The sequence below is a fragment of the Gymnoscopelus braueri genome (genome assembly GCF_963280865.1).
Source record: "Gymnoscopelus braueri genome assembly, chromosome: 10".
Taxonomy (NCBI): domain Eukaryota; kingdom Metazoa; phylum Chordata; class Actinopteri; order Myctophiformes; family Myctophidae; genus Gymnoscopelus; species Gymnoscopelus braueri.
In genome coordinates, this window is record NC_137611.1 from 8513353 (window position 1) to 8526475 (window position 13123).

General features: G+C 43.8%; 1 protein-coding gene across 1 annotated transcript; it reads left to right on the top strand.

Moving 5' to 3' along the window:
* Positions 1–12100: 12100 nt before the first annotated feature.
* LOC308094259 (autophagy-related protein 101-like) lies at positions 12101–12787 on the top strand (the record flags this gene model as incomplete). Its single annotated transcript, XM_080440798.1, has 1 exon — positions 12101–12787. The coding sequence occupies one exon, from the start codon at positions 12101–12103 to the stop codon at positions 12785–12787; it is 687 nt and encodes a 228-aa protein (XP_080296924.1).
* Positions 12788–13123: the final 336 nt, after the last annotated feature.

The window sequence follows — 13123 nt, forward strand, 5'->3', positions numbered from 1 at the left end:
CAGCCTGCCATATTTTTTACTCAGCTGTAGTTTTAATTACATTATAGATGAAAAGAAAAAAAATCTCGGTCTCACAATGTGTTGCATCAAGAAGCATTGTGAGTTTGTAGATCTGCCATTTTCACTATGTTAGAATTATATATTTTTTAAAAGGGTATTCTTTTTTTATTTACTTCTTTTTTTCCTGCCTATACATTATGCCCAACATAGGGACACCATGTTGATGTTGATAATGGTGCCATAATTTCCTCCTGTGCTCTGCGTTGAATGTAATAACTACAGTACAGGAAGGCCTTGCCTTAATGGCCGCCATCATCAGCACATCATGAAGGAACTGATATGACTCAGAGACAGGTTATAAAACATGCTTAAGGTACATGCTGTACGGAACACACACACACACACACACACACACACACACACACACACACACACACACACACACACACACACACACACACACACACACACACACACACACACACACACACACACACGTTTTCACACTTTCGTGGACATTGCATTAACTTCCATTCATTCCATATCCACTTATATTCTGACCTTCTGACGCACATGTTGTCCCCATGTCAAAACAACAGGTGTCATATCCAACACACAAACACAAACACGCGCACACACACACACGCACGCACGTACAGACACACACACCCATATTTACATCTCGGGGGGCCAACCAGTATCTTTGCCTATCTCTCTCTCTCTTTCTCAGTATCTCTCTCTCTCTCTCTCTCACTCTCTCTCTCTCTCCGGCTCTCTTTCTCTGTCTCTCTGTCTCTCTGTCTCTCTCTCTCTCTCTCTCTCTCTCTCTCTCTCTCTCTCTCTCTCTCTCTCTCTCTCTCTCCCCCCTCCTCTGTCTGTCTGTCTGTCTGTCTGTCTGTCTGTCTGTCTGTCTGTCTGTCTGTCTGTCTGTCTGTCTGTCTCTCTCTCTCTCTCTCTCTCTCTCTCTCTCTCTCTCTCTCTCTCTCTCTCTCTCTCCCCCCTCCTCTGTCTGTCTGTCTGTCTGTCTGTCTGTCTGTCTGTCTGTCTGTCTGTCTGTCTGTCTGTCTGTCTGTCTGTCTGTCTGTCTGTCTGTCTGTCTGTCTGTCTGTCTGTCTGTCTGTCTGTCTGTCTGTCTGTCTGTCTGTCTCTCTCGCGTGCTCTCTCTCTCTCGCGTGCTCTCTCTCTCTCTCTCTCTCTCTCTCTCTCTCTCTCTCTCTCTCTCTGGTTTCGACACTAAACACATGTACTGTTGACGTAGACACATAGCAACATGGAACATACAATCCACTTGACATGCTATCAAAACACACGGTTCCAAAAGTCCACAGGCTGTCATGGTTATTTAGACAGATGCTAGGTTCATTTGTTTACCTGCATCCTATATTTTCTATAGTTTCAATGTACAGATTATATATTTTTACTATTATATTGTTTGGACTGATGCTAGGTTCTTGGTTTACCTATGATCCTATTTTACTGAGGCACTGCACTGTCTCTCTGCATTCTATGTATGCGTTTACCTTGTTACCTTGTCTGCTAAATGCCTACATTGTAAATTGTATGATAATAAATTAGAGCTGCAACAGTTAATCAAACTAATCAATTTAATCTATTATAAGAAAATGACCAATACTCGCTTTTGGGTGACATTTTTTGCGTGACTTTCTTCATAAAATATTACATAGAAAAATAGCCGATCGGTTGTAAGCTTGCAGATCAACAATGTTAAAAGCTATTCATAATCACGTGCGACACAGTTAAGTGGTTAATCATACGAATCGTTTCAGTTGATTCATGTCAATTTATTGACCATTTAAAAAAGAAATACGTGCTTTATGATTATTCGATTTAATCAAATAAGTCATCTATAGAACAATCGCAAAATAAAATATCGATAGTTGCAGCCCATAAACCTTTCCCTCTTGAGAAAACATCCGGGACGCTCCACACGTCCCACCTCTTCAGACTCCACCTTAGCCCATAGCACTTAGCCCATAGCACTTAGCCCATAGCACTTAGCCCATAGCACTTAGCCCGTAGCACTTAGCCCATAGCACTTAGCCCATAGCACTTAGCCCATAGCACTTAGCCCATAGCACTTGACCTAGCCTTGACGACCTTGCAGGCTTATGCAAATGTTAAAACATACAGTAACTTAGATAGCATGTTATGTAGACAGATGCCAGATTAATTTGCAGACCTGGCATCCTATAGGGTGTATAGAACTGTTTAGACTGATGATAGGTTCTTGGTTTACCTATGATCCTATAGATAACTATTTCTATGGATTTTATGTATTACCTCGTGTTTTTCCTTGCTTACTGTAAATCGCTCTGGATTAAGAGCGTCTGCTAAATGCCTTAATTGTAAATTGTAAATTATTGAGGGGTAAACATGTTATGTGCGAGGTGTTTCCCGTCTGTTGGACATGAAGGTGGAAAGATGGAAAATGGATGCAAATGCAAATCACAGCGAATGCAAAGAAGAGGTTGCTTGAGTGAGCCGAGATGGGGTTGCCGGGGTAACAGGGGGGAGCTGTGTTTATTTCAACGTGACGTGAGTCAAAGTGCACTGTGTGCCATGATGTGAACATACATGTATGACCCACTTTATTGTGCACACACACACACACACACACACACACACACACACACACACACACACACACACACGTGCGCACACACACACACACACACACACACACACACGCGCGCGCACACACACACACACACACACACACACACACACACACACACACACACACACACAAGCACGCACGCACGCACACACATAGGGCCGGGGACTGGCACATGCATGACTCATGTGCACACATACACACACCTCTTCACTCAAATGGAAACGCCTAGCCCCGCATATACACACATTATGACACCCTCCACCCTGGTGTGTGTACACACACACACGCACACGCACACGCACACGCACACGCACACGCACACACACACACACACACACACACACACACACACACACACACACACACACACACACACACACACACACACACACACACGTTTGTAATACTGTGAGGACATCAACGTTTTAGGACGGAAATGTTATGACATTTTTGAAATTCTGTGCCATTTTCTTTTACCATAAGCCAAACAAGTAGCAGATTTACAAGCTCACAACGCATCGCAGCGAGACGCATTGTGAGCTTGTAGATCTGCTTTTTTTGGTGCACGACACCAGCGCGCAACTAGGTTTAAATCAGGCATATAACTATGTCTTTCTATTCGTTAAATCCAACGTCTAAATGTATAATCCTAACCCTATCCCCAACCTGAACCTTTTTCTAATCTAAAAAAATCCCCTTTCAACCATAAAACAGCCAATTCCATTGGGTATGTTTCTCAAATTCTACTATACTTTTGAATCAGAAGAATCAGACTTTATTGATCACAGGTTTAAAACAGTGGGTGAAATTCAGTTTTGTGCAAAGCTCCATCGTTTCCATAAGAGAAAAGGGAAGAAGAAGAAGAAGGGGGGGGGGGCAAGGGAGATCAGTACAAACAAACAAATTATCTATTTACACATCAGTACTGGTTATGTATCCAGTGAGGTAAGTATGAGGTAAGACATAAAGGTGAGGTAAGTACCTGAGGTAAGACATAAAGGTGTGTGAGCATAGCAGCAGCTATACACTGTACATCGTTGGTTCTCAAAGTGTTGGGGGGGGGGTTCCAGGGGGTCCCCATCAAATGTGTGTTAATATAGCATCACAATAATTTTAACCACTTTAACCTCTTATACTTTGGCTATTCAAAAATAGCAGATCTACAAGCTCATAGTGTGCTGCGCTATGAGCTTGTAGATCTGCTATTTTTGCAAAATCTTGAACATTTTTGCAAATCTTCTAATACATATATATTTTTAAAGCGAACATTTGTAACTCAAATCTTTGCTTCTGGGGTGGGTCCCTGGAACAAAACATTTTGAGTTGGGGGTCCGCTGCCAAATACATATACATTTGGGGTTCCTTGGAACGAAAAAGTTAGAGAACCACTGCTGTACATGATATGCTATGGACGTTAGTTAAGGTGCGTGAAAAAAAAAACCTGCGTTGTACATGGGATTAAGGTGCAAAGTGTCAGCGTGTGTCGACCACATAGTCCACATAAAGATACTGACACTTGGTCATTTGGTCCTCACAAGTGTTGTAGTAAACACACACACGCTCGCACGTACTGTACACACACACACACACACACACACACACACACACACACACACACACGCACGTTGCTCGGTGAGAGCTGTAGAAATGAAATCATCCTGACATCCTGCCCATTTTCCTCCAGACTGACTCTTCCTCTTCCTCTGGCCTGGTGACCTAAATCTGTTGACACTGTATACTGTACAGAGTACACACACCTACTGGCTCCTTATGTCACCCTGCTTTTGTCCTATACAGTCAACACACCCTCCAACACACACACGCGCGACACGCACACACTTTTGCATTACAATAGGCCCTGTGGCCTTGTGAGAAAAATTTTCTTTTTTGACCCTATAACCTTGAAGTAGTAGCTCACCCAAAACATTACTTATTTTATATCAAATACACACCCCATAAAGCATTGAATTCATGGAGATTCTTTATATTCTGATTACCGGCGGAAAGGTGCTAATGTATCCGATAAGAGACTTAAAGTAGACTCTTTGAGTCTCCTAACGGAAATACTGGGTCTATGCTCACAGGATCAGGTTTTCTCATTGTGTACACTATTAAACACTAATTGTCCAGAAAAAGGAGTCAAGTCAGTCAAATCCCTCCTGGAAGGTCCTGTGGTTCTTTGTTCATTGACACGCTGTATTTGTAGTGTCTAATGATACTGTTCATTGACACACTGTATTTGTAGTGTCAAATGATACTGTTCATTGACAGTATTTGTATTGTCAAGTGATACGTTTGAGTCTTAAGTCAGGCAGTAGTCAGGCAGCAGCAGCAGCAGCAGCAGCAGCAGCAGCAGCAGCAGAGAGGAGGGTCTCGGGAGACAAGCCAAGCCCTTGTCCTCCTCCTCCTCCTCACACAAAGGTCCAGTGTGTACTAGTGTCCAGTGTCCACTTCCCTGCAGCGCACACACACACACACACACACACACACACACACACACACACACACACACACACACACACACACACACACACACACACACACACACACACACACACACACACACACACACACACACACACACACACACACACACACACACAAAGCACAGTCACAGCCTCTCTGTTAGCCTGCTGAACACCCACCTCACTCTGCCATCACTTGCAGTGGTTGGAAGAAGTACTCAACCACTTAGACAATAGTAAACCTGGACCTGAGTTGTATCACTTAAACCAGTGGTTCTCAAACTTTTCTGGATCATTCAGGGCCCACTTGGAAGCAGTGGTGGAAAAAGTACTCAAATTCTTTACTTAAGTAAAAGTACCAATACTGCAATATAAAAATACAGAATTCAAAATTTACTTGAGTAAAAGTACAGAAGTATTGGCATCAAAATGTACATAAATTACCAAAAGTAAAAGTACTAAAATATTTGAAAATAGCAGATCGCGACACGTTGTGAGTTTGTAGATCGGCTATTTTCAAATAGCTTATGTATAAAATAGGGTTTAAGTGCTTAATGTATGTTTTATAATGTAATAATTTATATCTGAAAAGTAACTAACTAAAGTTTTCAAATAATTGTAGTGGAGTAAAAGCACAATATTTACCCTCTGAGATGTAGTGGAGTAGAAGTAGAAGTATTGGGAATTGGAAATACTTAAGTAAAGTACAAATACCTCAAAATTGTACTTAAGTACAATACTTAAGTAAATGTACTTAGTTACTTTCCACCACTGCCCACTTGGAAGTCTCAATAGCTTTCGGCTGCTGTGCTAAGAGGTCAGATGGTTGGGCCGGCCGTGTGCATTTTCTGAGCATGTTTACATAAATAATATATATTTTAAATATATTACCAATAATTTGGGGGCACACTTGCAATATCCTCATGGCCCACCAGTGGGCCCCAACCCACAGGTTGAGAACCACTCTGTAGACCAGTGGTTCTCAAACCTTTTCATGTCAAGGACCCCCAAATTGATATGTATTCGGCTGCGGACCCCCTTCTAAAAGACTATTTTGTGCCAGGGAGTTTTCAAAAATAGCAGATCTACAAGCTCATGTCTACACCTGCTAATCTCTTCAACACGTTGTACATATAGGCTACTCAAGTAAAGTAAAAGTTATTCAAAATTGTAGTTGAGTAGAGTATTTAAGTAAATATATTTTAGTTACTGATCATTTGCCTTCCAAGTGAAATCTGAGGGAATGTTGGATTAACATGAAAGCATCCTGATGACTCATATAGCAGCAGCATGGCCTCTATAGGCAGAAACAGTGACATCTAGTGGTGGTACCGTGGTACGCCACCTTGTTTGTATTATGGATTATGTAATAAATTGGAGTTTGATCTTAATCATTGGTTTCTTTATTGATTGTTATGATTGACAGTCCAGACAGTGGACCGGCCTCTAGACACGTGTCAGTGGAGCAGGTTCACTCTTTATGAGCACAAGCAGCGCTGCTAAACAGAAAGAACGGACTGTTCTCTTCTCTATGTGTCTATGTGTGACCTTTGATCACAATGCAAGTGTGTGAGAGAGAGAGAGAGAGAGAGAGAGACAGACAGACAGACAGACAGACAGACAGAGAGAGAGAGAGAGAGAGGAGAGAGAGAGAGAGAGAGAGAGAGAGAGAGAGAGAGAGAGAGAGAGAGAGAGAGAGGGGGGGAGAGGGACATATATAGAGAGAGAGGGGAGAGGAGGGGAGAGAGAGAGAGAGAGAGAGAGAGAGAGAGAGGGGGGGAGAGAGGGGGAGAGAGGGGGAGAGGGGGGGTGGAGAGAAAGAGAGGGAGAGAAAGAGAGGGAGAGAAAGGGGGGAGACGGAGAGAGAGAGAGAGAGAGAGAGAGAGAGAGAGAGAGAGAGAGAGGGAGAGAGGGGGAGAGGGGGAGAGGGGGGGTGGGAGAGAAAGAGAGGGAGAGAAAGGGGGGAGACGGAGAGAGAGAGAGAGAGAGAGAGAGAGAGAGAGAGAGAGAGAGAGAGAGAGAGAGAGAGAGAGAGAGAGAGAGCGGGGGGGTGGGAGAGAGAGCGGGATCTGAGACTGGGAGAGAAAGAGAGAAAGGGGGGAGACGGAGAGAGAGAAAGAGAGGGGGAGAGAGTGGGGAGAGAGAGAGAGAGAGAGAGAGAGAGAGAGAGAGAGAGAGAGAGAGAGAGTAAAATGAGTGTTCAACACAGTGTTCACACCCCCCCCCCCACACACGTATGCACACATCTTACATTATGCAACGTCCCAGCTATAGCATTATGTAACATACATTCATTCTACTGTATATTTCGGCACAACAAAAGACCAGGAGGAGAGACAGGCCTTACAGTGTCACTCTAATGCAGTGGTTCTCAACCAGTGGTCCGGGGACCACCAGTGGTCCTTGGGGGCTACCAGGGGGTCCCCAGCTAAACTAGTTAACATAGCGTCACAATCATTTTTAACCACTTAGCTTTGGCTATTCAAAAATAGCAGACATACAAGCTCATAACGCGGCACTGAGTGCCGCGCTATGAGCTTGTAGATCTGCTATTTTTGAAAAACCTTGAAAAAGTGTGCATATCTTTGAATATTTGTATTTTTTTAAGCGAAAATTAAATGATATCTTTGCTTCTGGGGGTCCCTGGCACAAAACATTTTCAAATGGGGGTCCGCGGCCAAATGTATATCGATTTAGGGATCCTTAGTTGGCATGAAAAAGGTTGAAAACCACTGCTCTAATGAACCTGTCAGACAGACAGACAGACAGACAGACAGACAGACAGACAGACAGACAGACAGACAGACAGACAGACAGACAGACAGGCAGGCAGGCAGACAGACAGACAGACAGACAGGCAGACAGACAGGCAGGCAGACAGACAGACAGACAGGACTCATGCATCAACTACATGTGACGTTTTCTTTTGTCACACTTAGGAGTTATTAACCACTTGAACCCCAGCGTCCATAGTCTGGAGGGGAACATTATAGCCAAAACATTGTTGTAGACGCAGACTGTAAAAAAAAAGCGGCCCTAGTCCAGAGCCAACTCAGTCTGCAGTGTAGAGTGCAGAGTTTTAAGTAGTGTTAAAAAATATCCAAAATAGCTCAAACTACTGTACATTGATTCATGCAGAATGTCTGCATTGCGTCACAGTGGTGAGGGGGGGGGGGTTGATGGGGGGCATAGCAACGGCAGGAAGAGAGAGAGAGAGAGAGAGAGAGAGAGAGAGAGAGAGAGAGAGAGAGAGAGATAGAGAGAGAGAGAGAGAGAGAGAGGGGAGTGTCTTCACTGACCTAGTTAGAGCAGCGGGAAGACCCCCCTCCAGACAGACAGACAGACAGACAGACAGACAGACAGACAGACAGACAGACAGACAGACAGACAGACAGACAGGCAGGCAGACAGACAGACAGACAGACAGACAGACAGACAGACAGACAGACAGACAGACAGACAAAGCACACATATACAGTACATCCATATAATAACTCGGCATCCGGCAAAGTGAGCTATGAATGATTGAAAGCAGACCACCTCAGAGACCAGTACAGTACAGTACAGTACAGTACAGTACAGTACAGTACAGTACAGTACAGTACAGTACAGTACAGTACAGTACAGTACAGTACAGCAGTGGTTCTCAAACTTTTTCATGTCACGGACCCCCAAAATGATATATATTTGGTCACCGACCCCCATCTAAAAATATTTTGTTCCAGGGACCCCCCAGAAAATGAAAGAAATTAGAAATGTTCGCTTTAAAAATTCAACGGTTTGCACAAATCTTCATGATTTTTTTTTAAATAGCAGATCTACTATGCTTGTATATCTACTATTTTTGATGGCCAAAGTATAAAAGGTTAAAGTGGTTAAACGTATTGTGATGCTATATTAACACATTTTGCTGGGGACCCCCTGGTCTTCCATTATAACAGCATGTCTGACATAACGAGGTGGCGAGTTACAATCCAACGCCTCAGAGACGAGCCAGCAACCCTAGCATTACTTTGTTCTCTGTCGGGTAGAAACTTCATAATGTCCAAAACTCTTTACTTTTTTCAGGATTCAAATTCAAAAACAGCAAAAAGTAGCAGATCTACAAGCTCGAAACGCCTCGCAATCTGCTATTCTTGGCGCTTTTGTGTGACACTGCAGTATAATCAAGTATAGGGCATAAATGTATGAAACAATACGGAGATAAGAGGTTTCAGTCCGACAGCAACGATATAAATACAGTATCTGATCTGTCCAGTGTAACCAAAGCCATTGTGATTATTATTCTTTATGTAATAGTAATTCTTTCCTTTCATCCAGGTCTTAATAATCCTGTTCTCTGATGTAATGTACAGGACATGAAGCTCCAGACCGCCTCATTTAATCCCCAGTTGTGTAAAATAACTGTACATTTAATTTACTCAAGCACTTGTACTTTAAGTGCAGATTTCGAGGTAATTTTAATTGAGTATTTCTTTTTTTTTAAATACTTTATACTTCTACTCCACCACATCCCAGAGGCAAATATTGGTCTTTTTACTCGACTGCAATTATTTGATGACACGCTTTTAGTTACTTTGCAGATTGAGATTATTGTTACGAAAGATACATTATAGACTTATTTAATTGTAGTAGATCATTGAAATATTTGAAAAGAAATGGAAAACCTTTTGGGGGAAAAAATGACACTTTTGAAATGGGACATTCAGCATATTGAGTATATTCTGATGTTTGATCTTTTGTACTTTTACTCAAGTACATTTTTGAAAACAGGACTTTTACTTGTGTAACAAGTATTGAGTATTTCCACATTGTGGTATTTCTACTTCTACTTAAAGTAAAACAGAACATGGGAGTATTTCTTCCAGCACTGCTAATCCCTCCTAGCCTTCCTCCTCCTCTCCTCTCTAGATCCATTCATCTCCTCCTCTACCCTGACCTAAACCTTTAAGGCCAGGATATTCCTGGAATGTACACATTTTGCTGATAATTGCAGCCAACAACAGTATTTTATTTTCATTATAAACATCATCTACTTGCAGTCATCAATCCTTCCAGCGTATTGTATTGCACATACAGATTTGACTAAATCCCCTCAGAAGAGGGCTGTGTTTCCCTTCAGCTTCAGAACGTGTGATTTCATGGTTTTTACTCTTTTCATTAGCCCCCATTTGTCTGTGTTGTTTACATCTACTAAATGCCAAACATTGTACATTGTAAATTGAATCAACCTGTGGACCACTGTTGTGTCCTCTTAGGCTGGTAAACCATCCCGGTCGCGTCCACTTTTTGGTTTCTGCAAAACGCCCACCTAGCGCTTGGGCCAGACGGGTCTTTTTTTTTCTTCAAAATTGTTATCCCACAATTTTGTAACCCCATTTTTTACACCCAGTGCCAATTGTCTATGTAATCCTGGGCACTACCTTCCCTCTGCCAACCTAGGGAGGCCAGGGCCGAGCTCATGCCTCCTTCAATGCATGAGAGCCAACTGACCTTCTTGTCACCTGACAGGGGAGAGTTTCCCTGGTTGGACGTAGCGCGTGGAAGGAACACGTTATTCCAACCAGTTCCTTTCCCCTCCATCAGGCGCCCCGGCTGGCCAGGGGGAGGCAAATTCAATGTGAAAAGATGGTTGCTTGAAAACCAAAGCTGCAACCATTTGTGATCATATTTTAGGTTTTTTTAGGCTATGTGATGTAATGTAATTGTATTTCACCGTTTGTCTGTTTTCTGATGTTATTGTTTTTATGTTTTTATGTTTTGTGTGAGGACTGCGGATGAAAATTAGCATCTTTGCTAAATCCGGTGTATTTACGTTCATGTGACGTTCATTAATATGCTCTGTCCTGTCTAAATAAACAAATAAAGTAAAAGTAGGGCCAGACTTAACCTCGCGTCACCAGACTCTCCACCTCGGCGGAAAGCCTGGTATTCGTCCGTGTTCATCCGTGTGATCCGGTCTAGACCGCGCCTACTGAACCCCCCCCCCTCAAAAAAAAATACAGTGGGTTCGGTTCCGTTTTTTTGGCGCCACTTTGTTTTGGTTCCCCCGGTTAGTTTCCCCAATCCCCATTTAAATGCTGAATCGAGGATAACTTCTAGTTTAGTCTCGCCAGTCGCTACGAGTTGGAATAAAAGATGGATATACCAAACAAACTATTCCTATAAGCTAAACCACTGTATGCTGCATCAAGGGGGTATTTATTGGGTAGGCCCTAAAATGATGATGCCCTTGATCGCGGGAATTATTTTGGATGATACCGGCACCCTTGGTTCCGGCCGTTGGTTCCGGCCGCCTGATGATGCGACTGATGACGGAAAGTTATTCGGATCAGAAACCCGAAAATGATCCCAGGCTAGACCGGTCTGCAGAAGACACATATATATAATAGAATGTATGTGACCGGGATGGTTTACCAGGCTAGTGTTGGCTGTGGATATGGGCTAAAATGTCTGTCTTTCTTTCTTTCTTTCTTTCTTGCTTGAATCTATCTACTTTTGGCTTCAGTGATGGACAGGGACTCATATCATTGCCCTGTACTTATTCTTCAGGGCCAGTGTGGAAAAAACACGTATTGTCTCTCACATGACAATACATAGTTGAAAAATGTAAAACAAAATCAATGTTCTGGAGATGTGTGTCATTTCACATGGTTGACATCACGTTGCCATGGTTATCTGATCTTCCCGACCAGAGCAGCAGTGACTGTGGAGCCGGGGTGCACGTCCATACTGGGGGCGAGACTGACGTCAAATGTGATGATGTCAGAGTCGAGGGAGTTTGACTTAAAAGCTGACGTAAGATCTGAGAGTGAGCTCTCACAGGCTCTCATGTTATCTGTTACGTAATCTGTGAACATTTGTTTTACTTTTCAAAAGTTACATTTTATATTTTAATCATCAAATCAAGGTTTTACCCCGTGTCGAAAGAGGTCAAGAACGAACTGACACTTTGCCCATATATGGTCGCACAAAGACAACATCAGCTAACAATAAGATGAACTGTCGTTCCGAGGTGCTCGAACTGTCGGTGGAGGCGAGCCAGGTGGAGGAGGCCATGCTGGCCGTGCTGCACACCGTCCTGCTGCACCGCAGCACCGGCAAGTTCCGCTACAACCGAGACGGCACGTACTCCATCGGGACGCTGGGCACCCGCGACGTGGACTGCGACTCCGTGCGGGACTTCACCTTCGTCCGGGCGTCCTGCGACCGGCTCCACGCCGTCCTCCGCCGGGCCGTGTCCGACTTCAGGAGCGACTGGAGCGGCGACGGGACGGGCCGGATGTCTCTGGAGTTCTACCAGAGGAAGAAGGGCCGCTGGCCGTTCGCCGACGAGTGCGTCCCCTGGGAGGTGTGGAGCGTCGAGGTGAGGCTCGTCGACTCCTCGTCCTCGCCCAATGAGAAGCGCCGGAGGCGGAGCGGCCGGACCAACGAGAAGCGGCGGAGACAGGAAGCAGGGGAGCAGCTGGCGGAGAAGCTGATCGACGTGGTGAAGGTGTTGAACCGTCACAGATACCTGCCGGCCACGCCCACCCTGGCCCAGATAGGCCAGGTGTTTGACACCAGCCTGACGGAGGTGCAGCCGTATCTCTATAGGATCACACGGCATCACATGACCGAGTCTCTGGGTGCGTCCGTTAGCACCGCCGTGAGGAAGCTGATCAAAGATGCTCTGGCACTGTAACATAAATATTATGTTATGATAACCATAACCAGTGGTGTGAAGTAACTAAGTACATTTAGTCAAATACTGTACTTAAGTACAATTTTGAGGTATTTTTGACTTTATTGGAGTATTTCCAATTCGCAGTACTTTTACTTCTACTCCACTACATCTCAGGAGGCAAATATTGTACTTTTACTCCACTATAAATATTTGAAACATTTTATTATTATTACAAAACATATACATTACCCACTTCACTTCATGTAAATTTCGGCCATTTGAAAATAGCCGATCTACAAGCTCACAATGCATCGCGATGCGACGCATTGTGAGCTTGTAGATCGGACTTTTTTA